The 26,003-nt window shown below is 37.1% G+C and overlaps 5 protein-coding genes across 8 annotated transcripts in view; 2 read left to right on the top strand and 3 right to left on the bottom strand.

Annotated features, from left to right (window-relative positions):
• flna (filamin A, alpha (actin binding protein 280)) overlaps positions 1–4,301 on the top strand; it is a 40,995-nt gene extending 36,694 nt beyond the window's left edge. The window contains exons 41-47 of the mRNA XM_048177273.1: positions 77–214; positions 310–425; positions 1,135–1,267; positions 1,999–2,175; positions 2,269–2,487; positions 2,847–3,050; positions 3,135–4,301. Of these exons, the coding sequence (XP_048033230.1) occupies positions 77–214; positions 310–425; positions 1,135–1,267; positions 1,999–2,175; positions 2,269–2,487; positions 2,847–3,050; positions 3,135–3,319 (1,172 nt within the window). The 3' untranslated portion in view covers positions 3,320–4,301. The remainder of the gene's footprint in view (positions 1–76; positions 215–309; positions 426–1,134; positions 1,268–1,998; positions 2,176–2,268; positions 2,488–2,846; positions 3,051–3,134) is intronic.
• Positions 4,302–6,890: 2,589 nt separating this feature from the next.
• Positions 6,891–10,670, top strand: emd (emerin (Emery-Dreifuss muscular dystrophy)). Of its 3 annotated transcripts, XM_048179260.1 has the most exons (8): positions 6,964–7,036; positions 7,382–7,383; positions 7,642–7,723; positions 7,925–8,020; positions 8,126–8,160; positions 8,244–8,281; positions 8,775–8,834; positions 8,987–10,670. In XM_048179260.1, the coding sequence occupies exons 3-8, from the start codon at positions 7,642–7,644 to the stop codon at positions 9,207–9,209; spliced, it is 534 nt and encodes a 177-aa protein (XP_048035217.1). In that variant the 5' UTR covers positions 6,964–7,036; positions 7,382–7,383; the 3' UTR covers positions 9,210–10,670. The 3 variants fall into 3 exon arrangements, with proteins under 3 accessions (XP_048035219.1, XP_048035216.1, XP_048035217.1); XM_048179262.1 differs by lacking the exon at positions 7,382–7,383 and having other exon boundaries at positions 6,891–7,036; positions 8,247–8,281; XM_048179259.1 differs by lacking the exon at positions 7,382–7,383 and having other exon boundaries at positions 6,893–7,036.
• Positions 10,671–10,809: 139 nt separating this feature from the next.
• Positions 10,810–12,596, bottom strand: si:dkey-93l1.9 (uncharacterized protein LOC562339 homolog). Its single transcript, XM_048179265.1, has 4 exons — positions 12,360–12,596; positions 11,636–11,864; positions 11,430–11,559; positions 10,810–11,204 (listed from the first exon to the last, which is right to left on the bottom strand). Exons 1-4 carry the CDS (start codon positions 12,390–12,392, stop codon positions 11,192–11,194), a joined length of 405 nt encoding a protein of 134 aa, XP_048035222.1. The 5' UTR covers positions 12,393–12,596; the 3' UTR covers positions 10,810–11,191.
• Positions 12,597–12,665: 69 nt separating this feature from the next.
• Positions 12,666–19,906, bottom strand: haus7 (HAUS augmin-like complex, subunit 7). The gene is made up of 10 exons (XM_048179258.1): positions 19,749–19,906; positions 18,781–18,896; positions 18,605–18,672; positions 18,459–18,520; positions 16,704–16,786; positions 16,364–16,573; positions 15,548–15,650; positions 15,242–15,457; positions 13,222–13,333; positions 12,666–13,138 (listed from the first exon to the last, which is right to left on the bottom strand). The coding sequence occupies exons 1-10, from the start codon at positions 19,848–19,850 to the stop codon at positions 13,077–13,079; spliced, it is 1,134 nt and encodes a 377-aa protein (XP_048035215.1). The 5' UTR covers positions 19,851–19,906; the 3' UTR covers positions 12,666–13,076.
• A 215-nt stretch (positions 19,907–20,121) lies between these two features.
• On the bottom strand, positions 20,122–25,948 carry LOC125260756 (ninjurin-2-like). Of its 2 annotated transcripts, none has more exons than XM_048179263.1 (4): positions 24,839–25,948; positions 21,141–21,369; positions 20,935–21,064; positions 20,122–20,732 (listed from the first exon to the last, which is right to left on the bottom strand). In XM_048179263.1, the coding sequence occupies exons 1-4, from the start codon at positions 24,878–24,880 to the stop codon at positions 20,666–20,668; spliced, it is 468 nt and encodes a 155-aa protein (XP_048035220.1). In that variant the 5' UTR covers positions 24,881–25,948; the 3' UTR covers positions 20,122–20,665. The 2 variants fall into 2 exon arrangements, with proteins under 2 accessions (XP_048035220.1, XP_048035221.1); XM_048179264.1 differs by having other exon boundaries at positions 24,845–25,948.
• Between the last annotated feature and the right edge of the window lie 55 nt (positions 25,949–26,003).

Here is a 26,003-nt window from a genome sequence, read left to right as displayed (position 1 = left end):
ATTTTTCCACACGCAATTCACCGAACAACTGTAAATGTGACTGCAGTTTAATCCCTCATATTTTCCCCATGTACAGCCGAGTTCAGCATTTGGACCCGTGAAGCAGGAGCTGGCGGTCTGTCCATCGCAGTGGAGGGACCTAGTAAGGCAGAGATTGCTTTTGAAGACCGCAAGGATGGATCCAGCGGTGTCTCCTACATTGTCCAAGAGCCTGGTGAGGCCTTTGTTCTCGACTCATGCTTTATACAACTCATTTATACTCATGGTTAGTTGTAAGTTTCAAAGCTGAATGGTCTCCATCTGTTTCAGGTGATTACGAAGTGTCCATCAGGTTTAATGATGAGCACATCCCTGACAGTCCATTTGTGGTGCCCGTGGCCTCTCCATCTGATGATGCCCGCCGTCTCACTGTTGCCAGTCTTCAGGTGAGGCTTCGAGAAAGACAGACATTTGTCCACCCAAAACAACTCAGAGTCAACCCTTGGCACAGCAGCTGCAATGACAATAAAAACCATACTATGACATGAAACAAAGTTTGATTTGCTTTAATGTGAGGTATAACAAATAATATCACGTACAAACAGAAAAGGAGAGGTAATTGTCGCACTACACCACATGCTGTCAGATACATGCACAGATTTGGTAGCTGCATATGATAAATGGGTAGATCTTTTACTGCGTCTGGAAAATGTTTTAGTTGGTAATGTTGAAACTCAAAAGGTTGCATGCACCAATCACACCAAACAGGCCACAGTTATCCATTGCTGCTGTGTTCAAGGGATGTGCTGGGGTTTCTGGGATACTGAAGGACTGTTTGTATTTCTCGTGCCTTGTCCTAAAGGCTCCCAACAGCTCTACCTCCAACACAGATGGAAGTGATAGGCTAAAGGGTTAAAGAGGGCAAAAGAGGCTTCTTTATTTTTCTGTTCTTTGCCTTTGAACTACTTCATTTTGTGTATTGCTGGGGGTGGAGGGCTTTCATTTCTTGGTCTCTCAAAGCCTCTCTCTTTAACCCGGTTAGCCTGAAGGTAAGAGATGTAGAGTCACATTAGGTGAAGAACATGTTTGCTGAACACCAAACTTTTACACAGTTTTTGATCCCGAGTTGAGTGTGGCAGTGTCATGTTAATGCAGGAGTCCGGATTAAAGGTGAACCAGCCGGCCTCTTTTGCTGTGAGCCTAAACGGAGCGAAGGGAGTCATCGATGCCAAAGTTCACAGTCCATCCGGAGCGCTTGAAGAGTGCTGTGTCACAGAGATCGATGAAGGTAACAATGGGTTGAATGCTTGTTTCTTGCACTGCAAAACGGTCCAAAAAAATCACTGAGGTATTTCCATCTTTTGGGGAAATGAAGCACCCAGGAGAAAGACTAAGGGGCTCTTCACATGTCATGCTCAAGTTCGTTATTTTAAAGGTAGATGTGCGACAAGTACGCTCAAATAGAGAGCGACACCTCCGAGACACTCATGTAGTGCAGCGCGCTTGTTTTTCCAGGCACAGCAACATGAGAAAATCTCAACTTTTCAGAATGCCGCAAGCACACCGTAGGTCATGTGACGAACAAATCGATCCGCTTCGCCCTTTCCGTAAACAACATTGAAAGCTCAGCCAAGATATACAAGCAGCTTATCTTAGCTGTACAGGCCGCATTTCTTTTTCTCTATTATATATAACCATAAATATGTCTAGTAGCAGAGCTAATGCAAGGGCAGGAAATCCATTTATCCTTTGCTGAAATTTCTTCATCTTCATGGAGAACGTGGTTCATGATTTCTTAGCAACTTTGGAAAGTAGAAAGTGGTGCGGCTGGCGTTTTCCACGCATTTTGAACTTTCCCCTAAGCTTCAAAAAGGACATGATATTATATACACTATTTAAACAATATTAGGCGCCAACATTACACCAACCTTGCAGGTTAGCCTAGTGTTGAAGTTTTAGCAAAACTAGTTGTGATTTGACTGATCTTCAACTGGTTTCCTCTTACCTTCTTTCTCACAGATAAGTATGCTGTGAGATTCATACCCAGGGAGAATGGCCTGTACCTGATAGATGTGAAATTCAATGGTTCCCACATCCCTGGAAGCCCCTTCAAGATCCGTGTTGGTGAGACGGGCCAGGCTGGAGACCCAGGAATGGTGTCTGCTTATGGAGCTGGTCTGGAAGGAGGCAGCACTGGTATAAAGAACTTTTAAATTTCATGTACAGTATGATCCTATAGTTGTCAATGTTCAGCTGAACTAAACTGACCCTACACCACCACCTCTTCAGGATCACCATGTGAATTCATTGTGAACACAAGTTCAGCTGGCCCAGGTGCTTTGGCGGTGACCATCGATGGGCCTTCCAAGGTCAAGATGGACTGTCAGGAATGCCCAGAGGGCTACAAGGTCACCTACACACCCATGGCCCCTGGAAACTACCTAATTTCTATCAAATATGGTGGACCATACCATATTGTTGGCAGCCCATTCAAAGCAAAAATTACAGGTAAGAAAAGCTATCAGGTTTAAATGCAGCGGAGCCATGTTTGTGTTGTAATTTTAACTAATTTACTTATTTTACTCAAATTTTATTTCACTTTATTTATATCTAATTGGGTAATTTATTCTATCATGGTATCTACTGTTTTATATCTAATTGATTTTATAACAAATTTATTTATGCTTGTGTTGTCTAGTTCTTGTCAACTTAAAAATGACATTTTATCATGGTATCTAATTATTTATTTTTATAACTAATTTATATAAACTCAAGTTGCATAGTTCTTGTCAACATCATTGTTTTATCATGGTATCAAATGGATGGAAAATTGTAGTCATGTGTAATTTCGAATGTGTCCTTTGCAGGCTCTCGACTGGTCAATAGCCACAGCATGCACGAGACTTCATCAGTTCTGGTTGACCCTGTGACCCGCAGCGTGACGACCAGTCAGCAGGCAGCGCCAGGATGGGCCAGCTCTGACGCCAGCCGTGTAGTTGCCAAGGGTCTGGGACTCAACAAAGGCTTCATAGGACAGAAGAACACTTTCAGTGTGGACTGTAGTAAAGCAGGTACGGGCCAGAAATGTCTTTTGTTTTTATTTTCCCCAGTTCCTATTAATTGCCAACATTTGACTATATATTATGCCCCCATAGGGAGGAACATGCTCCTGGTTGGAGTGGACGGACCCAAAGTGCCCTGTGAGGAGATCTTGGTGAAACACTTGGGTAACCGTCTCTATAATGTGTCCTACCAGCTGAAGGAGAAAGGAGAGTACATCCTGGTGGTTAAATGGGGCGATGAGCACATCCCCGGGAGCCCGTATCACATCACTGTCTAATGGCCCTCCACCAAACCCCCATCTGAGGCTCCTGCCAGCATCAAATACATGAACACTGAAAACTCTCTTGCCCTTTCTCCTCCTATATGATCCTCTCATCCAGTATTTTTCTGCACCACTATTCAGTTTAAGCAAGAGAGGGATTTAAAAGAAGCACCTTGTCACTGTATGCCAGTCATTTTTGGATCCTGTTACATTTGCTGCATTCAGTAATCGATTAAAGCAGAGGGTCCTGGTGGCTTTTGCTCAGTGTTTGGTTTACACCAGTTTGTTACTGATCTTGTTCCTAACACAGAGTAGCTGCTACTATGTTTTTGCCTGGTTTAAGAGACTGCTGTTCCAGTCGTAACTGTACAGAGTAACCATTTCTAGTAGCAGGAGAAATATAGATGTGATTCAGCCGCTTGTTTAACACAGATTTGTTTTCATTTAACTTGCCATTGGGTGAAGTGACGCTTAACCATAGACTGTCTTGTAGACTGAATTAACACTGGTGCCAAAGCTCTGTGGGTCTGCCCTGTGTGTTTTGAATATTTTACAGTCTACAGAGCTGCATATTGCCTCCATTTGACCATTAAGACATTTTTGAAAATGTCAATTAGATGCCTCTTTAAAATGGGGATTGTGTGCCAAGTTATTTAGCAACACCAAAGGGAAATTACGTGGCAGAATAAAGGTGATGCAGGCAATGTCAATTGGCTCAAGGTGTAGTGAAAGGGAGATTGATGCATACTGCTTGTCGAGTTATTGCTGGTTATGTAAAACGCACTTGGAAGTCTTAATATTTGTTTGGCAAAACGTCACTTATTCGCTCTCACTTTGTCAGCTCTTTAGCCCTTTGTGCTCCAATGTCAATGTATAATCAGTATTCCAGAATTTAAAAAAAAAAAAAAAAATAGTTGTCTAAAAAAAAAAATAAAGTGTTGACTTTCAGTATTTTGATACACAATAAAGTTGTCTTAACTATTTTTCTGTCAAGTAAGAGGTGTCAATGTCTTCATTTTCTTATGTCTGTGTGTGGTTTTAGAGTTACCTTTCAATTCACCTTTCCTCAGAGTCTGATTACATTTTTAATGATGCATTCAATGAAATGTGAATTATAATTGGGGATCTCTATTGTGCATAAATTTAATATATTGAGTGTACATGGTATTGTAAATTATGTAAATTATTCATTTAACAAATCACCCTCCTCCCCCCAGGTGTTCATCAACACGGGCACAAAAAGTAAAACAAACTGCTGACAGCGGTTGCTTAGTTACTGATACATCAAAACACATAATCTGTAGGCTACTGTCTTCTGGTGAATTCTTTTGAGTCACACTAAATCAGGTTGACGCCCGTCACTGGCATGCAGCTGAGTCAAGACAGTCAAAATTCGTAAGCAGCTGTACTCTGCCCATATTTGGTATGACCGGCCCAGTTCTTTATTACTTACCCTCGTGATTTGGTTTGTTGGCCCCAGAAATGTTTTACCACCTAGTGAAGGACCTTTACTTTGATTTAAATAAATATGGCGATTTGATAGGCTTGTTTACAACATTTGACAAAATAATTTACACAGGTAGCTCTGCTCAAGCGGTTCTGGTTAAAAATGAAAGAAGCTACCAGTCAGAGAAACAACAGTAATGCTGAATTGTGTTCTGTTCATGCCAACGCGAAAACAACAGTTTGGGTTTCCTCTACCTTCAAAAACTTAAGACCTCTTTTAGTTGCGCCCCCCAGCGGTAGAAAGATGTGCTGCATATCGGTTTCGTTTATGGTTTTGAGCCAGTAAGAATTTTGCTTTAGCTGTAAAACAGCAAATTTCGACTGTGTGTGTCCCTTAAAGTGCATAATTTGTGCCACTCTTTGAAGAGTGGCACAAATTATGCACTTTAAGTGATATGATCACTGAACTGACTGAAATTTAGGTTGTTATTGACAGAAAATCTTGACATCCTTCTAAATTCTGCTTATGACATAAAGAATGAAGTCAGATCTTTTCAATTTTGAGCCAGTTAATGAATCAGATTTGATCCAGTTCTCAAATTTAACTCCAGTTGCAGCACACTGGAGATAAAGATCATTGTTTACTTATCCTTTTTTGGTCATACTACATTTATCTCTGTGCTCATTTGTTTTGGACTGAGTACAGTGACAATTATAATACCTTTCAAATGTTTGAGGTCAGTAAGAATTTTGCAAGAAGGCTGCATTAATTTGATCAAAAATACAATAAAAACGGTAATATAGTGAAATATTTTTAAAAGTTAAAATAACTTTTATTTTCATATATTATAGGATAAATGTAATGTAGTTTTGTGATGGTAAAGCTGAATTTTCAGTATCCATTGCTCCAGTCTTCAGTGTCTCATGACCCTTCAAAAATCATTCTAATGTGCTGATTTGATAGAAATGTTTACATATTGTTATCAGTGTTGAAAACAGTATCATGGTTTCCTCAAAACTATTAAGATTATTTGATGAAATAAAGTTCAAAAGAACACAATTCATTTGAAATGGAAATATTTTGTAATAATGTTAACCCTCTACAGCACAGCGTTGCCCTCAGGCAACAGAAAGTTTTCTTAAGCCCTATGTTTTGTAAATTTTTCTTTAAATGATTACAACCAATTAGAAAGGTCAAGAAAGTACCAAAGAACAGTCCAGTAAGGTGTGGGAGTCACTATCAAGCACCAGGTGGGACATCCTGTTCTGACACATGGTCACAGGAACACATGGTGTGAGAAGGCAAGATTATTTGCTTTAGTAATCTTATTTAAAATTAAATGAACTGTGCATAAAAAATATGTGTGTATGAAGGTGTAGAGAAGCCTTTTGTCAGGTTTTATGATTTTTTTTATTTTATTTTGCATGTTCAGAAATTCAGTTTTTCTTTCCGTTGCCTTAGGGCAACGTTGTGTGATAAGGGGTACTTTTTCAGGATGTTTTGGACAATACCTCACATTGGCCACAATGTATTATAGGAAGGGAAGATGCAGGGTTCCTGGGTGTGTAGGAACACCCAAAGTGATGTGCAAAAATGGTAACATACACCACTATGTCACAGCAGAGAAGAACTGCTTTTTGAAGTTTTGTACGGAGTAAAATCTTATTATATGAAGTACATTATATGGCATAGCACATTACATGATACAGACATATGCATGTATCAAATTCAATATATCAATGTCTTTCAAGTGTTTTTCCCTTTTTACTTAATGATTTCTTGATTTTGATGATAATTTTCTCTATGATTCTGCAATTTCTCTCTTTTTTTAAATCAATAAAATGTTCCTAAATTAACCAAAAAAATATTTTTGTGCCATCAGAATGTGTGCAGTAGAGGGTTAAAAGTACTGTCACTTTTGATCCGTTTTGTTGTGTTAGTTTTGCAAACAATATATATTTTTATATATATATATATATATATATATAATTATCATAGCTATTACTTGCTATTTTTTCATACTATATTAATGGGTCTACTCTGTATACATTAAAATATAACTGCCTTTACTGGAAAACAAGTTTGAGAGCCATTTTTGTCGCTTCCCACATTTTACCTTCAGTGAGAGAGAGAGAGAGAGAGAGAGAGAGAGAGAGAGAGAGAGAGCTTTGACGCTTTGAACACGCCCAGTCATTTCCAGCGTGAGGAAGTGATGCGTGTCTCCTCCTCTCGCGCGACACGCCCAGCTCAGCAAAGCGCCTTTTTACGTCCTGGAATCGTTTAAGGTAAGTTAAGTATTACAAAAGTAGTATTTTTAAGCAAAAAAAGGTATATATATATAGAAAATACACGAAACTATTGCTATTGCAAAGCTATGGCTTGCCCTTCTATCCTAAGTCACGCTAAAAGCGTAAAGTTGTGTCAGTGGTTTCGCTTGCGATCTCGAGCCCGAGAAATCCATTTTCTAATCCTTTAAAACGCGTTTGGAGTTTAATGCTTTTGCTTTAATGTCTTTTAATATGACAGACGATCCCATTTTCGCTTTGTCTTTGCGTAGGAAATGTGTTTTGTTCATAGTAACGTTACCTCAGCTTTGAGGTCTGCACAACATGTGTATCATTCAGCCCCAGATGTTGTTGTACTCTCACACTAAAGTACCTTTTTGTTTTGGTGCAGTGCTCAAGAATATATCATATCTCTGTGGTATATTGTTTTAACTATATAAGACTCTGTTTGGGGATAAAATAAACATTGTATTTACATTTCTCAGTCAAGTAGGCCTACTAGTTACTTGCATACTAGAACATTATTATGAGTAATCTCAGTTCTCTATTGATTTGTTTATATATATATTATACCTTAAACATTAACATTAAACCTGTTGTTGCAGATGTCTTCATTAAGTGGAAAATCTGACAAGGAGATCAGTCAGCTCCTGGATGAATATGGCATTAAACATGGGCCAATAGTAGGTATGTGTTGTCTTTAATCTTAAGTTAAAACATTTATAGTTATAAAAAATATTATTCATTATTCAGAGTACTTTATTATATTTTCTTCATTTTTGTTTTTATTCATTCAATTTTAGCTCTAGCTCAGGGAAGTGTTAAATACAATTTTTTTTTCAATAAATCTGGCAAATGTTGTGATTTGGTGGCGGTGTTGTTTTGCAGAATCCACAAGGAAGCTCTATGAAAAGAAACTGAAAGACGCCATGGCCAAAAACACTAAGCCTTCCTCGTCTGACAAGACATACTACAGAGAAGAACGTAAGGATTTGCTTTAAAAAAAAAAAAAAAAAAAGAGACAAGATTTGATATCAACCATACGTTAAGGTGAAGAATTACACTTGTAAAATGTGCTTGTTTTCATAGAGGAGGAAGTGGAATATGTTACCTATCATCAGCCTGTAAGTAAAAACCAAACTGAATTTGAAGGGTAACTGCTCATGGCATCACACATGTAGTGTATTTATCAGACTTTCATATTTAGCAGCCACAACTGACAAGACACGATGGATTTGGTGATGTGTAAGTAGCTTTTTTATTTTATCGAATATGTAAAGCAGTAATCACTTCACAATTATAATGTCTATCCAACTGTCTTGCTTAGATCACAGATAATATTCAGTGTTGCCAAGTCCCGCGGAATTGGGCTACTTTTACGTTGCAGGGGGTTGTTTTTCATGTCTGCGGGTTGAAGCAACCCCAAATAACATGATATTTAGCCCCTGGAAATTAAATTTTACCAGGGGAACCACACCAAAAACGCAGATTTTACCCCCCAGAGCGCGAATTTTACTGTGGGACCCCCCGAAACGCAATTGGGATAGTTTTGAGTAGCAATTGGGTGGGTTTTGTTGTGAAAACCTGGCAACCCTGGTAATATTCTTCTTGTATGCTTACAGTAATTGTATTATTATTATTATTGTGTGATTCATTTCTTACTTTTTTGTCTCAGTTGAAGTTTAAAAGTGGTTTCCACCTCCTAATTGCTAACTGGATATATGCTGTCTCTCCACAGCACAAGGAGGTCAAAGATTACCGATTATAGAGATGATGATTATGTAGGCCATAGCAATGAGTGAGTTTTTGTTTTAATAATATTGTTTCAGAATGTTTATATTATTTATTTTCTTCTTCTTCTCTTAAAATATGCTTGATTATATTATAATGTTAATATTCCTGTAACCTCACAGAAAAATAAATGAAATGTTCTTCCTGTCTATTTTAAAGGCCCATTATCAGCCCAACTCGAACAACCTATCAGAGTTCTTCTCGCCCAGGCCCGTCAGTCTCCAAATCCATCCAGCGTGGTGCCAGTCCAGAGACCAGCAAACCTGGAGGTGTGCCGGCGTGGCTGCGTGTCTTGGTGTTTCTTATCATTGCTGTGTTTCTTTATTATGTGTACACTTGTATGGAGCCTGCAGAAGAGACGCCCTTTAAAACCATTCAGTAGAGGAGCAGTGAGATATTTTAAATATGTTCATAAGCCCCTATCAAAACCCAACACTATTTGGTGCATTGTTTCTATTTGATGTTTTTTTAATGAATTCTGAGGTGCTGAATTTAAAGCTGAGTATATTAAAGCAATAAAGTACACAAGGTTAGGCTATTTTGTGAATAATAGTTACAGCTAAATGTCATTGTTACGTACAATGCAACACATCTGCTTCAGTCAAGACTATATTCACAATATAGTAAAGCCTTGAGTGCCTTATTACTATTGTTGAAGTCATTAATTACTAAGGATTTAAATTGTATAAATAGAAATCATTTTTATTAACTCTTTCCCCAAATGCTAACCACCGGCAGCATTTTTTATATCATTTTCACAAAACTTTCATGGCCCCCAGAATATTTTGTTGTATGAAGATCTGAACATGCAATATATCCAAAAAAAAGCCTATTTTTTTTTAGCTTCATGCATTTTTTTTTTATCAACACTTGTCATAAAAAAAGCAACATTTTGAGGTCAGAAAAAAGCTTTTTTTTTCTTTTTCTTTTTTTTTCAAAGATTAAAAAGTGCATTAGCAATGCTTTTATCGCTTGTTTCTGTTTTCTTTTTTTTTACTAAGTCATTCCCTCGATTTATAAATCGTGCGCATAATTTACTTATTCTTTCCGTTGATTTACTAAATCGTGCGCAGGCTTTACTAAGTCGTTCCCTCGATTTATAAATCATGCGCATAATTTAGTAAATCCAGAGAATGACTTAGTAAAGCGTGCGCACGATTTTCTTTTTACCCCTCTGCATGTCATGTGCGGGGCTCCGCATTTTTGCATGTTTTGATTCTGTACTCTTTCAGAAAAATGCGTAATAGTGCCCCCTACCATATAACAGTTAAAAACACGGAAAGCCAGAAAATTCCGTCAATGGCAGGGAAGCGTTGTCTCATAAATGGTAAATTCTGTCAGTGGTGTGGAATGAGTTAAACAGATTCTATCCTTCTGCTAGACAGTATTGTCCATGACATGTAAACACTACTTTTGAATGTTATATATAGTGTACCCAAAAAGTATTTGGAAAACTTAAGCCAAATTACAGTATACAGAGATGAGCCAAAATATTATCTCTATTTGCACCAAGACGTTACCAGCAGATCCTTAAAGTCCAGTTACTTGCGAGGTGGAGCTGCCGTGGATTGAACTTGTTGTTCCAGCATGTCCCACAAATCAGTTGGAGAAATTATCAACATCAACATTATCACTTTTAGGAAATTATCAACATTTTTCCATTTCACCTATGTCTGGTCATAATGTTTTGGCTCATCAGTTTATGAATGTCATTGCATTGAATTGTTATTAGATAATGACAACTGAATGCAATGCAATGGTGATGTAAAGTAATTGCACATACAGAACGTGTCCAAACACTTTTGTCTAATAAATTTGAACACCAGTTCATCATTCAAAACTATACAAACTTATTTTTGAAAAATGTTTGCTTGATGTCTTTAAAAATGCCACTTTGTTTGAAATTTTACCTAATAAAAGTGATATTTGTAAAAAAAAAAAAAAAAAAAAAGTTAATGAAAAGTTTTGTTTTAATGAGGTTTTCAGCAGTAGTTTAAAAATGAGAGGGACATAAATATTACATGACTAACTTTCTTGATGGTTTCTTTCATGGTTTTTATTTCTTGACTGCTGTCAATTAAGTGAATTAGAAATTCATATTAGAAAATTCAATTCGTCACAAAACATCAAATTACACATTTGCTCAGACATTAGTGCTTTGTTAAATGAAGGTATCCAGATTTGTTTTTTTTTTTTTTTTTTGTTTTTTTTTTAAACAATGCAGAATGGCAGAAAAAAAAGATTAGGTTAGATTTTGATTACAGTAAATGGAGGCAACTCAGGCAAATGTACAGTAAATTAAAAAAAAAAATGTAAATACAATCACATGTGAGCAATCCTTGTGTATTTGAAGGGAGTGCAGTATCAGATGCTGTTTCTAAAACAGAGATGTAAAGTCAGTACAGTACAGTATGTGCTTCAATGTAAACAAAGTATAGATATCCAGACAAAAATACTCAAGACTATAAATTCTATTCTATGAAATCAATTTGACTCAAATTTCCTGCAGACTCTTTTAAACTGCATTTTCTGCTAACTGTTCTAAAAGTGTTAAAGAAAAAAAACAGATATTTAATCCATTCGCTAATGAGATTCTGCTCACCCTCCAGTCTCAAATCCCAACACTGTGATGATGACGTTGATAAGAACAGTAAAGAACACAAAAACAGTGGCCATATTATTCATTGTGTTCAGCCTCGGCTGTTTCTTAACATCATTCAGGTCATACTTCACTGAAGGAAACAAGAGAAAACATCAGTATCGCCAATGAAAGAAGATCAGAATGCTTTCAAACAGACATAAACTAACCAATGAAGATGAGTAGGAGGCCAACAATGACCTGCAGTGAGATGGACAGTGATATGAGCGCAATAAGAGGGGCGTAGAAGCGGTGCTGAGGTCCTGAATGCAGCACTGTCTTCAGCTGAGAGGAGTTGGCCATCAGAAGAGCCACATCCAACATGCTCTGCGCTGCACTCTTCTTAGTAGCGTAATGATTCATGTTGAAGCGACGCTCTCCGTTCCCTGTGGCACGAGCCTAAAAGGGAGTGAACGTTACATTATAACATTCAGTGGCATGCACAACATGAACATGAAATTAGTCAATAGATTAAAAGTAGCTAATGGGTGCAAGACAGAAGTTAGAGCATAACTCCTATGCAGAAAAAACCCTCAACTTTCATTTGAATTTTTGCTCTGGTTATTTCCACAGGACAGACACTGAAAGCCTAAGCAAATAAGAAACTTCACACAGCACTGCTTGTACACAGAACTAAAAGACCGTTTCAATAGAAGTATGGCCATCACTTAGGTGCCATTGGGTGGATGTTGTCTTTTGGATGAAATCCTGACAAGTCTGCTTGTAACAGTATATATATATATATATATATATATATATATATATATATATATAAAATAAATTATCTCATATAAAAAGTATATTGATGCCACTATGGAGCTGCTAGGTGTTATCTGTACTGTAAAATGCTTATACATATATAAACAGATCAGGAAGAACACATCTGTTACTCACCACTCCTTGTTGATTAGGGGCTTGATCCTCCATTGGCTTCGGGTTTTGTTTAGCAGCAGAAATGTTTAAAAGAAGCAGTCAAGATGCTCAAAAACTAATCAGCTGAACCTGAGAAGTGTTTTACACTACAAAACCTGGCTTTCTCCATAAGATGTGCTTTTAAAGATCGAGAGAAAGACCCTCCCATCAGTCACTCTCACCAACGTGTGAACAGACAAAAACTTTGAAACTGATTACTTCTTCTGTTTACATGTTTAAATATAAAATATCTTTAAGTAAAAAAAAAAAAAAAAAAACACTGAAAAGTAGTAATGTGAACCTTTATTTAAAAAAAAAAAAACATGACATTTCAGATCAAACACACAAAAAAGATACACTTTTGTTTCCTACTGCATCTGCATTATTTGGGAGTCAAAATATGTACTAATAGCATTACAGCACTAACACTACCCAACATGGGGGTTTATAAGGAAAGAGGAATATATAATTAGATGGAACAATTTCATCATTAGTGTGATGTCTATTAATCAATGCCTTCAGGAAATATAAATCTGTACAACAGTGCATCGCATAGTGGTCGTAAAACGCAAAGGGCACAGTCCTGGCCATGTAAATAAGTGGACTGATTCACCTTTTTTGGCCCTTTTTACCACTTAAAACTTAAACTGAAGCAATATGCTATAGTTTTCTGTTTAGACACTGAGAGAGTCCTTTAGGTTATGATTGGTGAAGGGAAAGAAAAGCCACATATCTGTTTTTCAGCTCCTCCAACTGTTTGGCTAAAATAAAAAAATAAAAAACATTTTTGAAAGTTTGTGTACACAGGTTTGCTCAAATCCAAGGCATCCAAGAAAATACTCACGCAGCGTGTGCTTTTCTCCTTTAGACCAGTACCGCCTGTCTGTCTGCAGCTGTTGTACTGTTTGTGTAAGAGATGACGAGGTGTCAGACAGCTGCTTAAGAGCTTCCAACTCCTGAAGAGTAAATGAAGAATATGCAAAGTATTTGTATTTGAATATGCAAAGTATACACCTACAAAGTCACTAAAGGGACATGGTGATGGAAAAAACGGGAGAAAAAAAATTGTACAGTATTTCAGTGCTTTTGCACTAAACATTTGCGTTCTCTCAGAAAAGTATTGCATTTCTCCAAGAAACTTTGCGGTCACTTACAAAACATGTGCTTTCTGTCATTTCCCTGAGAATCTTGGTTTTCACTCAAAACATTTGCGGTCTCTTGCAAAAGTACTGCGTTTCCCTGACAAACATTGTGTTCACTGGCAAAACATTTACGTTCTGTCACAAAGTGCTCTTTTCCAGTGAAATTGCGTTCTTTTGCAAAACTATTGTGTTCTCCGAAGAAACTTTGCGTTTGTTCACAAAAGCAATGAAATATAGTTTTTTCTCCCACCTTATATTATTTCCATCACAAAAGATGTGCAAACGAGCACAAAAGTTTTGCAAGCAAACAGAGTTTCTTGGTGAAATGCAAAAGCAGTGAAATATATTTTTTCCCAATCACCAAATCCTGTTTGGTAGGGGTGGGACAATAAATCGATGCATCGCAAATTAAGAAATTATTCTGGATCGATCCTGATATTTTCTGAATGTATCGCTATTCTCTCTCTAATCGATTCTGAACTTAGTTTTTAACAGCAGATGGCTGTTTTCTAATTCCTTACACATCACTTGAACCTTCTAAAAAATAATCATTCATAAAGTTTGAAAAGTTTGAAGTGAATTACAAGGGTGTTTGCAGTGGGCTGTTTACATTAATCTCACATCATAAAAGCATAAAAACTCAGACTCAGCCGAATGCACAAGTGCTCTTCTTCATGAGCGTTTGAGTGTGCGCTTAAAAACTAGCCTAGAGCGCCATCTGCTGTTAAAAACTAATCTTAAGGTGATGATACACTGGGCAACTTTTTGAGCAATGTTGCCGGGCAACGTAGCGATCACGTGACCGGTTCGGAGATTTCAGAAAAATTCAAACAAGATGGCGGCCCCTCAGTGGCAGTGGAGCGGAGAAAAGGAGTGTGAACTTTTATCTTTTTACGCTAGTAAGTTGTCATGCGTCAACCCAAAACATGGAATTTACCTCATATATTGCTTAAAATACCAACAACTGTCCGAAGTAATGTGTGTATGCTGTAATGAAGCCGTTGAATGATTTCAGTTAAATACTAAAAAGACGGGGTCTGCTTAACGGCTGTAGTAGCGTAGGCTGTAGGGCGTTTGACACATGAATAGCTTTTGATGCGATCGACACGGGTTCGAATCCGCCTATTGCTGAACTCGCTCTTCTCCCTTTTCCTGTCACAAATCAGATCGGAAAGGCATTTATTTTTAATAAAAATGAAGAAAATATTTGAAAAGTTGAAATAAAGTGCCTAACAAGTGTTTATAATAAAGTATTTATTGAGTTGGCAATAGATTTGCTCCTCTCTGATTAGTTGCTGCCAACTGTCTGTTGCCCTAATTAGTTGCCCTGTGTCTCATCAGGTTGCCCGTTGACGGCAACACTGCCCAGCAACATTGCTCAAAAAGTTGCCCCGTGTATCATCACCTTAAGGATCTATTTGAGAGAGAATCGCGATGCATTTGGAAAATCTACGAATCGATCCAGAATCATTTCTCAATTCACGATGCGTCGATTTATTGTCTCAGCCCTACCGTTTGGTGCTCCACATGCATCTTTATTCTCTGCTGGACTGAGGATAACGGCATTGAAATATGATTTTGATTAAACTAATTTTTTATAAATATTATTAAAACCATGTTTAATCAGAAAACCTGTTAAATTATATTCAAATTTATACTTGCAAAAAAGAGAAATTACATTTCTGTTAAATTATTGCAGATAAAAGATTTACAATGCTTTACCGTATTACAGATGTGCAGAAGCTGATGTACAGACTGAAACACACTAGTGCTGGAACTGAGGGGCGGAGGGGTTCTCTGGCAGTAGACTTTAAAATCAGTGTTGTAGATGTGTCCGAAGGCCGTCATAAGCTGAGACATGTCCGAGATGGCTACTTTCAGCATACAGGGGGACAGCACAGCTGCAGAACCTGACGAATCTGCCTGCAGGAACTCGCACTGAGGAACAGAATCAAGAATCAGGATCAAGCTATTATGCAAACCCGACTCATGATATCAGATGTAAAAAGCAGCACATGATGGTCCCACCTCTTTGCGGAGCTCCTCTAATGTGCTCTGGGTAGACTGCAGCAATGCTTTGGCCTCTGACAGGCTTTCTTCTCCATGACTTCCATGTCGGGAATGTTCACTCCTTCAACAGTAGTAAATAACAAGGGTTAAAGGGATAGTTCACCCAAAAATGAAAATTTGATGTTCATCTGCTTACCCCCAGCGCATCCAAGATGTAGGTGACTGTTTCTTCAGTAGAACTCAAATGATGATTTTTAACTCCAACCGTTGCAGTCTGTCAGTCAAATAATGCGAGTGGATGGGAACTTCTACTATAAGAGTAAATAAAAATTGCATAGACAAGTCTAAATTAAACCCTGCGGCATCGCGCTCTGACAGCGGCAGTGATGTCTCGCACATATACTTCAATGAGAGCGAGACATCACTGCCGCTGTCAGAGCGCGATCAGACCTTACTAACGAGTGCTGAACGCAGTTGGTGTTTTAGAGATAAAAAATGATATAAATACTGTTCAGTTTCTCGCACAAACCGATCGCTTCGTGTCTTAGGACATCAATGTGTCGTGGGTTTAATTTGGACTTGTCTATGCAAGTTTTATTTACTCTTATAGTAGAAATTCCCATCCACTCGCATTATTTGACTGACAAACGGCAACGGTTGGAGTTAAAAATCATCATTTGTGTTCTACTGAAGAAACGAAGTCACCTACATCTTGGATGCGCTGGGGGTAAGCAGATAAACATCAAATTTTCATTTTTGGGTGAACTATCCCTTTAAAGACAACGGGTTTGATAAAAAAAAAAACGCACATGACCACACAACAATCACACAGACCTGTTTATGAAATCACTGGGTTTACTGTGGTTCCCGTTCATTTTGTTGTGAGCCGACTGCGTGCGTATCAGATGTTCACGAATATGTGCAGACCACGGGTTGCAGGTTGGGTTCAGGAGCATATCCAGGTCAGATAAGTTATCCTGAAACATCAGCTCACCAAGAAGATCATTGTTCTTCACACTGTCATCTCCAGAGGATGACTTCTGTCTATATCGATCAAAACAAAACACAAGTAGGCCAAAGAAACAAGACCACATAATATTATTTTACAGCCTTAGGAGGGCCTGACTCAATGTTGATGTTAAATCAATGATACAAAACACTAAAAGTCAGATACCCAGAGTGTATGGAGGAGTCTGCTTGAATAACCACTAGAAGCTGCTCTAGAAACACCAGCTGCTGTAATGGTGGCGCTAGACCCTGAAAATATAGAACAGATGAATTAATCCTGCATTAGTTTATGAATTTAAAACGAATAAGTAAGAATGGCTATACCATTTGTGTTAAACAGCTCAAATTTATTGACAAAATTTGATACAATCCATCACAAACATTTTTGCTGGAACAAAATGTAAGTTTGGAAAACAAATTTTCTGTATGAATACGCTTGAGTAGATCGGTAACAATTTACAATAAGTTTCATTAGTTAACATGAACTGATAATGAACTGCACTTCTACAGCATTTATTAATCTTTGTTAATGTTAATTTCAACCTTTACTAATACATTATTAATCAAGAGTTGTATTTGTTAACATTAGTTAATGCACTATGAATTAACATGAACAAACAATGAGCTCTATTTTTATTAACTAACATTAACAAATACAGTAACAAATGTATAGCTCATAGTTAGTTCATGTTAGTTAATACATTAAAGGTGCCCTAGAACTTCTTTTTAAAAGATGTAATATAAGTCTAAGGTGTCTCCTGAATGTGTTTGTGAAGTTTCAGCTCAAAATACCCCATAGATTTTTTTTTATTCATTTTTTTAACTGCCTATTTTGGGGCATCATTAACTATGCACCGATATATAGGTTGCTGCCCCTTTAATTTCCGCGCTCCCCCTCCCCCGGAGCTCGCGCTTGCCTTGAATAGCATAAACACAAATTACACAGCTAATATAACCCTCAAAATGGATCTTTACAAGATGTTCGTCATGCATGCTGCATGCATACATCGGATCATGTGAGTAAAGTATTTATTTGGATGTATTACATTTGATTCTGAATGAGTTTGAGGCTATGCTGCGTGGCTAAAGCTAACATTACACACTGTTGGAGAGATTTATAAAGAATGAAGTTGTGTTTATGCATTATACAGACTGCAAGTGTTTAAAAATTAAAATAGTGACGGCTCTCTTGTCTCCGTGAATACAGTAATAAACGATGGTAACTTTAACCACATTTAACAGTACATTAACAACATGCTAACGAAACATTTAGAAAGACAATTCACAAATATCACTAAAAATATCATGTTATCATGGATCATGTCAGCTATTATTGCTTCATCTGCCATTTTTCGCTATTGTTCTTGCTTGCTTACCTAGTCTGATGATTCAGCTGTGCACATCCAGACGTTCTGCCCTTGTCTAATGCCTTGAACATGGGCTGGCATATGCAAATATTGGGGGCGTACATATTAATGATCCCGACTGTTATGTAACAGTCGGTGTTATGTTGAGATTCGCCTGTTCTTCGGAGGTCTTTTAAACAAATGAGATTTATATAAGGAGGAGGAAGCAATGGAGTTTGAAACTCAATGTATGTCTTTTCCATGTACTGAACTCTTGTTATTCAACTATGCCAATATAAATTCAATATTTAATTCTAGGGCACCTTTAAATAATGTTAACAAAGGAACCTTATTGTAAAGTGTTACAAGTAAATCATTATTTAATGATTATAAAGTAAATTATTTTTGGGCAAAAAAAAAAAAATTTTTTACTTCAATGAAATTTTCAGCATTGTTGTTACATAGGTGCAATAATCAAGAGACGATAAAAGAGCACATTTTCAAAAACATCTCTGGGTAACCTCTATTCTGCTTCTTACATAAAATATAAAGCTCAACATCATATAACTCCATACCTTGATTAAATCCTGGTCATTAGCTTTACATAACATCATTTCATTTCCAAACCGTGTGAGTTCTGTGAGAGAGAAAGCACAACAATAACAAAACAATGAGCTTAAGAAAATAAAACAGTAAGAAACTGAGCATTTGTTGGACTTACCCTGGATTAAATCCCCATTTTGAGCTGCTTTGATTTTGGAAAGCTTCTCCCTTAGGGATGGACAAATGCTTTGTAAAAATAAACACAAACATAGCAGGGCATTTTAGTATATACATTTATAAAGAACATACATGGCATCATTAGCATCATGTTTAATAGTCAATCAGGCATCAGACCTGGTGCAAATCCACTTGAGTATATCAGTCCTGTGTAAGGAAGGAGAGCAGAGGAGCTCCTGCACGCTGTCGGCCTCCCTCAGGTACAGCCCATCCACCAGAGGACAGCCCAGACTCTGAACACAACATTAACACTTCAACATCTAAAATAGTCTAAATACAAAAAGCAGATTTACAATAACACTACTGTGTATCCAGTTTCTTGTTGGTGTTTGGTTTCTCACATTTAGACTGGAGGTGACACATTAAATCAGAGGTTTTATAACTGGGGCCACAAAGGGAGTTCTAGGGCGTTCATGAAAAAGTTTAGAGAAAAACAGTGTAAAAAACGTAATAAATAAATAATAAAAATAATATTACAATAAATAAGTGAATAAATAAATACAATACAGCACTATGAGTAGAAAAAAAATACACATGATAATGTAACTTAACAGAATCTAAATATTTTCCAAATATTATTTTAGACATTTAGGTATAATATTCATTTTCACAGTATTAACTGGGTCAGTGACCTATACAAGAAACTATATATTTGGCTTGTCAATTTTAGAATGGTGATCCCTCAGGAGGATGATCATATTTGGAGGATTGAAAACCCCTGGATTAGAGAGAACATCTTTATATATTATGATCGGAGAAACTATGACTAACGTTATACCAGCAGCAATTATATCAAATACTACATTATCTCTGTTAACGTTACATAAGTGAATCTGTTGTCTACTAAACATCAGATAATATCCTGAAATATCTGTTATTACAATTTTATTTAGTTGACAAATTACGGAAATGTAACTAAAATGAAACTAAAAACTATTAGCCCCAAAACTAGCGTTGACGTGATGCTAACTAGACACTTAACAGTACTAGACTCAAAACAGCCAGTTTTAAGTTCGCGAAACATCAGAAAATTACTTAATGTCTCCTTAAAACGTGTGGTGCGTCTGTGAAGATGTCGAAACTACCTGAAGGGTGTTGTATACTCGCAGAGACAGCTGCTGCTCTTTTGAATTGCCCGCCATGTTGTTATTCCTGCAGAGAGTCTGTTGGCTGTGCGCCAGTGTCATTCAGCGCCTGCGGTTACAGCGACGCCCAGCGGTCACACCGATATTACAACTAAACAAAAACTACAGTAGGCTAATTATACAGAACACAAAATTAGCATTATATTATTTAAAAAAAAAAAGGACAAATATAATAATTGAGGATTGGAGTATTTTGGTATGCTGAGTCAGTAAAACAAACAATTTAAGAAATCTTATTATTTGTTGCATATTTTAGGCATGTTTCATTTTTGCTGCTTTAGTTGTCCTTTTGAAAAACAAAAATCTCATTATGTGATTATTAAATCTGTAATCTTTATTTCAGCATAAGGTCACAATTGTGCTTGTTTTGCATGTTTTTGAAACATGCTATTTTAAAATGCAACTAATTCATTTTAAGCATTAATTAATTAATTTTTTAACATTCTTCATTTTAGATCATATGCAAACTGATTTAGCATCAATCCTTCCACACACACAAAAAAAAATAAAAAAAATGTGGGAAAAAAAAAAATCAAATTTCAAATGTTTTATGCTTTAAAGATGGAAAGATATAAATAACATGAAAAATAAAAAGAGCAAATTTTCACAAACACTTGACTATAATCTCTATTTTGTTCCTTACATAAAAATGTATCCTTAATGCCACGCTGTCTTTCACATAAACCATGAAAATAACTTCTTAGTTTGTTAAAATGTTCTGCCTAAACATACAAAACATCACATATTTTGCTTAGATATTATATGGAGTACAGTGTCCTGTGATAAATTTTATAAAATACATGATGATGAAACAAAAGGCAGGCTTTAAATGGTATCACATGACAGTCCTTGTGTGCTTATACATCATCAGTGATGTTTACAGAGCTGGTCCGAGGGAGTGCAGTCTCAAATATTACACTGCCGCTGAAACAAGAGGATGAGATGTAAAGTCAGTACAGTCTGAGCGTTATTCTGATGTGAGAATAAAGAAGGCATATGTCCACATGTCCAGATTTCTTACTCTGACATTTCCTCAATTAACTGAACTAAATTATGGACATACGTTTGGAAAAACAAGAATGAAACAAGAATCTATTCACTGAGACTTTGCTGTTACTCTGCTCACCCTCCAGTCTCAAATCCCAACGCTGTGATGAAGACGTTGATAAGAACAGTAAAGAACACAAAAATAGTTGCTGCATCATTCATTGTGTTCAGCCTCGGCTGTTTCTTAACATCATTCAGGTCATACTTCACTGAAGGAAACAAGAGAAAACATCAGTGTCGCCAATGAAAGAAGATCAGAATGCTTTCAAACAGACATAAACTAACCAATGAAGATGAGTAGGAGGCCAACAATGACCTGCAGTGAGATGGACAGTGATATGAGCGCAATAAGAGGGGCGTAGAAGCGGTGCTGAGGTCCTGAATGCAGCACTGTCTTCAGCTGAGAGGAGTTGGCCATCAGAAGAGCCACATCCAACATGCTCTGCGCTGCACTCTTCTTAGTAGCGTAATGATTCATGTTGAAACGACGCTCTCCGTTCCCTGTGGCAAGAGCCTGACAGGGAGTTAATAAAAAACTGTATCCATGAAACATATTCTATATTCCCTCCAAATGAACACGTCTTATGACCCCTTTAACAAAGGTTTTTCTAAAGGTGGCGGCAGAAGAAAGAAACAAATGGCAATACCCATATTGTATTCTTACTAGGTGAAACAGAATTAGCTGGTAGAGTGGTATAACTAACATAAAGCAGGGATGTTCAGAATGAGACTGCAGGTGGATTTTCCGAAATCTGCACAAATTTCACCAAGCCAAAAAGTGTCATTACAGGACTACTGTAAGTATAGTGAGGAAAACAGATGAACAATATGTATTTAAAGGGTTAGTTCACCCAAAAAATGAAAATTCTGACATTTATTACTCACCACACCAGTAAGACCTTCGTTCATCTTCGGAACACAAATTAAGATGTTCAGTGTTCAAGATGTTCAAATCCGATGGCTCAGTGAGGCCTCCATATACAGTGGGTACGGAAAGTATTCAGACCCCCTTAAATTTTTCACTCTTTGTTATATTGCAGCCATTTGCTAAAATCATTTAAGTTCATTTTTTCCCTCATTAATGTACACACAGCACCCATTATTGACAGAAAAACACAGAATTGTTGACATTTTTGCAGATTTATTAAAAAAGAAAAACTGAAATATCACATGGTCCTAAGTATTCAGACCCTTTGCTCAGTATTTAGTAGAAGCACCCTTTTGATCTAATACAGCCATGAGTCTTTTTGGGAAAGATGCAACAAGTTTTTCACACCTGGATTTGGGGATCCTCTGCCATTCCTCCTTGCAGATCCTCTCCAGTTCTGTCAGGTTGGATGGTAAACGTTGGTGGACAGCCATTTTTAGGTCTCTCCAGAGATGCTCAATTGGGTTTAAGTCACGGCTCTGGCTGGGCCATTCAAGAACAGTCACGGAGTTGTTGTGAAGCCACTCCTTCGTTATTTTAGCTGTGTGCTTAGGGTCATTGTCTTGTTGGAAGGTAAACCTTCGGCCCAGTCTGAGGTCCTGAGCACTCTGGAGAAGGTTTTCGTCCATGATATCCCTGTACTTGGCCGCATTCATCTTTCCCTCGATTGCAAACAGTCGTCCTGTCCCTGCAGCTGAAAAACACCTGTTGGGACTGTATTGGACAGGTGATGAGCAGTGCCTGGTTTTCTCCACACATACCGCTTAGAATTAAGGCCAAAAAGTTCTATCTTGGTCTCATCAGACCAGAGAATCTTATTTCTCACCATCTTGGCAAACTCCATGCGGGCTTTCATGTGTCTTGCACTGAGGAGAGGCTTCCGTCGGGGCACTCTGCCATAAAGCCCCGACTGGTGGAGGGCTGCAGTGATGGTTGACTTTCTATAGCTTTCTCCCATCTCCTGACTGCATCTCTGGAGTTCAGCCACAGTGATCTTTGGGTTCTTCTTTACCTCTCTCACCAAGGCTCTTCTCCCCCGATAGCTCAGTTTGGTCGGACGGCCAGCTCTAGGAAGGGTTCTGGTCGTCCCAAACGTCTTCCATTTAAGGATTATGGAGGCCACTGTGCTCTGTGTCTTGCCACAATTCTGTCTCTGAGCTCTTCAGGCAGTTCCTTTGACCTCATGATTCTTATTTGACCTGACATGCACTGTGAGCTGTAAGGTCTTATATAGACAGGTGTGTGGCTTTCCTAATCAAGTCCAATCAGTATAATCAAACACAGCTGGACTCAAATGAAGGTGTAGAACCATCTCAAGGATGATCAGAAGAAATGGACAGCACCTGAGTTAAATAAATGAGTGTCACAGCAAAGGGTCTGAATACTTAGGACCATGTGATATTTCAGTTTTTCTTTTTTAATAAATCTGCAAAAATGTCAACAATTCTGTGTTTTTCTGTCAATATGGGGTGCTGTGTGTACATTAATGAGGGAAAAAAATGAACTTAAATGATTTTAGGAAATGGCTACAATATAACAAAGAGTGAAAAATTTAAGGGTGTCTGAATACTTTCCGTACCCACTGTATATATATATATATATATATATATATATATATATATATATATATATATATATATATATATATATATACACACACAGCAAGACAATTAACACTTTCAATGCCCAGAAAGCTACTAAAGACATATTTAAAACAGTTCATGTGACTACAGTGGTTCAACCTTAATGTTATGAAGTGCCGAGAATACTTTTTGTGTGCCAAAAAAAAAACTAAATAATGACTTTATTCAACAATATGTAGTGATGGGCGATTTCAAAACACTGCTTCATGAAGCTTTGAAGCTTTACGAATCTTTTGTTTCAAATCAGTGGTTTGGAGCATGTATCAAACTGCCAAAATCATGTGAACTATTGAAATTTCGGAACGTTTCGAAACACTTATGTATGTAACGAAGCCTCATTTACTGAAATCACATGACTTTGCAAAAGACAATAGAGACCTCACTGAGCCATCAGATTTAATGAAAAATATCTTAGTTTGTGTTCCGAAGATGAACGAAGGTCTTACAGGTGTGGAACGACATGAGGGTGAGTAATAAATGACAGAATTTTCATTTTTGGGTGAACTAACCCTTTAATATAATCATAGTTAATAAAGTAGACATGCTTGAGTACTATGGTCAATTTAGCATCAAATACTGTCACATATCAGTAGCATGCCTACATAAGAAAACATAGTTTTATTTTTAAGATAATAATAATCTGCCCACAAATGCCATGTTTTATATGTGCACATCCAGAATATTGAGCTAAAGTCTCGACTGTTCAGGGAATGATAGTACTTTTAATTTTTACGATATTCAAACATATTATACATTTAAGTGTATTGTATGCATTGTAAAAAAAAGCAGCATATTGCATGCATGTTCTACTTTTATATTTTCCAAGAACATCATTTAGAATGACAAAGATCCTCATATTGTTCATAGGCTATGTGGATTTTCTTATCTTACTTTGTTTTTAAATGTTTGTGTAGATTACTCCATAGATAAGAGATATACTTTGAATATAGATTAGATAACTTTGTTTGCATGGGAATGACAACATTTCCAAGGCAAGCCTGTAGTGTGTCAGCATAGCAGTTTAAGTTTAGGGTGGTGATGAAGGGTGTTCTCCAGTTCTTTCAAACCTACAGGTTCTGTGAGAGCAGTGAATATATGGTCACTCCCTAAAATGCTATTTATAGTGTTCCAAAACAGTACTGGTGTAATTCCTCTTTTTACATGTCAAATGCACTTTAATATTTTTACAACATTTAATAATAAACTAGGCTGGTTAATTAACAAACCTGCAAATAAAACAGATAAAACGGATAAAACAGAATAAAAAAAAAATAAAAAAAATGGTGTGTATATATATATTTATCATATGACATAACTGGCATCCATTCTTTATTCTTCTATGAGTAACTGAAATGTTTTGAAAATGAAAATCTTTCAGTTTGTTTAAAAAATATCAAGAAAAAGCTCTATACCTCTACCTTTTCTGATTCACTGAGAGCTCGGTTCTCCTCCATTGGAACTTTCAAGAGCGCTTGGTAGGATTATTTACAAGACGCATTCAAGAAGTAATAATACAAAAAAAGCGTGATAAATTAATAATTTCTACACTGAAAATATAACAAACTGATTTCCCTTAGCTCTTCTCAGCATGTTCTGTGTTGTTTTGGCAGTAGTAGTGGGCGTGACTCACCCAGTGACTCAAATGTTTTGAATCTAAAAAGAGTCGTTCTGATTCGTTCAGCGGGTTCACATGGTTACTTCAGAAGGAGTCAGAAGTCACATTCCTCTTCTTATTTCATTACTGGAGCCGGTTGCATAAACCACTTAGACTAGTCTTAAAAGTTAAGACACTAATGTTTTTCTTGAAGAGTAGTCCTAATTTCTTTGAAGTCTGTTAAATAAAAAGGTAGATTAGTGTAATGTGAATTGGAAAAATAACATTGATTACCCCTTGGTTAACTGCAAGTTGGTCAAACTAGTTCTTAAGTCACAGTCTTAATATAGTGACTAAGTTTATGCAACTGGCCCCTGGTTTTTAATTCAACAAATGTCATTGAAGCCCACGTCTTGTTCACTCAGATTCCTTGTCTTTATTTTGGCCAGATAATTTAGATCTTTTTCTCTCCAGGTATCATGACCTTTATGATATGAATGCCCAATATCCCAACTCCACCTTCTATGCCATTAAATACAGTAGTAAATATTACATATTCTTTAGTAATTAAGCTCCATCAAAGACCGCAAGGCAATTACTTTACACTTTGTCTCCCATTGGTATCATCTATTTTAGATAACCCTGCCTCTAAACGGCACATAAAAAGTTACTTAGTCAATTTACATGCAAGCCAAATGTTCTCTTCCTGTCCAAGTGGACATTTCCTGGCCAAAATAACATGCAATGAGAACCAGACTTTTTGACGCAAGTGAGACAGGGGATAACAGTGGTTCTTCTACTTCAAAATAATTGCTGTAATCAATGCTCCCTTTGCCACCAACTGGACACTGGTACTGGACCTGTGCTCGGAATATGAATGTGCGATCATATGTTACCAGATGCAAAAGTGTTGGAGACCTTGTTTCCCATCTATTTATCCTAAACCAATATATATCTTTCCAATAAAGATTTTCTTTAAGGGA

This window comes from Megalobrama amblycephala, linkage group LG24, assembly GCF_018812025.1.
Source record: "Megalobrama amblycephala isolate DHTTF-2021 linkage group LG24, ASM1881202v1, whole genome shotgun sequence".
NCBI lineage: Eukaryota > Metazoa > Chordata > Actinopteri > Cypriniformes > Xenocyprididae > Megalobrama > Megalobrama amblycephala.
This window is presented reverse-complemented; position numbering and strand designations above follow the sequence as displayed.

Bases quoted from the DNA above. Each gene is read 5' to 3' on its own strand.
- emd (XM_048179259.1), top strand. From the start codon at position 7,642: ATGTCTTCATTAAGTGGAAAATCTGACAAGGAGATCAGTCAGCTCCTG. The intron at 7,724-7,924 runs GTATGTGTTGTC...GTTGTTTTGCAG, and splicing joins TAAACATGGGCCAATAGTAG to AATCCACAAGGAAGCTCTAT. The intron at 8,161-8,243 runs GTAAGTAAAAAC...TTTCATATTTAG, and splicing joins ATGTTACCTATCATCAGCCT to CAGCCACAACTGACAAGACA.
- si:dkey-93l1.9 (XM_048179265.1), bottom strand. From the start codon at position 12,392: ATGGAGGATCAAGCCCCTAATCAACAAGGAGTG. The intron at 11,865-12,359 runs GTGAGTAACAGA...ACTCCCTTTTAG, and splicing joins CCCCTAATCAACAAGGAGTG to GCTCGTGCCACAGGGAACGG. The intron at 11,560-11,635 runs GTTAGTTTATGT...TGTTTCCTTCAG, and splicing joins CCTCCTACTCATCTTCATTG to TGAAGTATGACCTGAATGAT.
- haus7 (XM_048179258.1), bottom strand. From the start codon at position 19,850: ATGACACTGGCGCACAGCCAACAGACTCTCTGCAGGAATAACAACATG. The intron at 18,673-18,780 runs GTCTGATGCCTG...ATTTTTACAAAG, and splicing joins CTCAAGTGGATTTGCACCAG to CATTTGTCCATCCCTAAGGG. The intron at 13,334-15,241 runs GTAAAGCATTGT...TTTACTCTTCAG, and splicing joins TTCTGCACATCTGTAATACG to GAGTTGGAAGCTCTTAAGCA.
- LOC125260756 (XM_048179263.1), bottom strand. From the start codon at position 24,880: ATGGAGGAGAACCGAGCTCTCAGTGAATCAGAAAAGGTAGAG. The intron at 21,370-24,838 runs GTATAGAGCTTT...ACTCCCTGTCAG, and splicing joins GTGAATCAGAAAAGGTAGAG to GCTCTTGCCACAGGGAACGG. The intron at 20,733-20,934 runs GTGAGCAGAGTA...CTCTTGTTTCAG, and splicing joins TTGGGATTTGAGACTGGAGG to CGGCAGTGTAATATTTGAGA.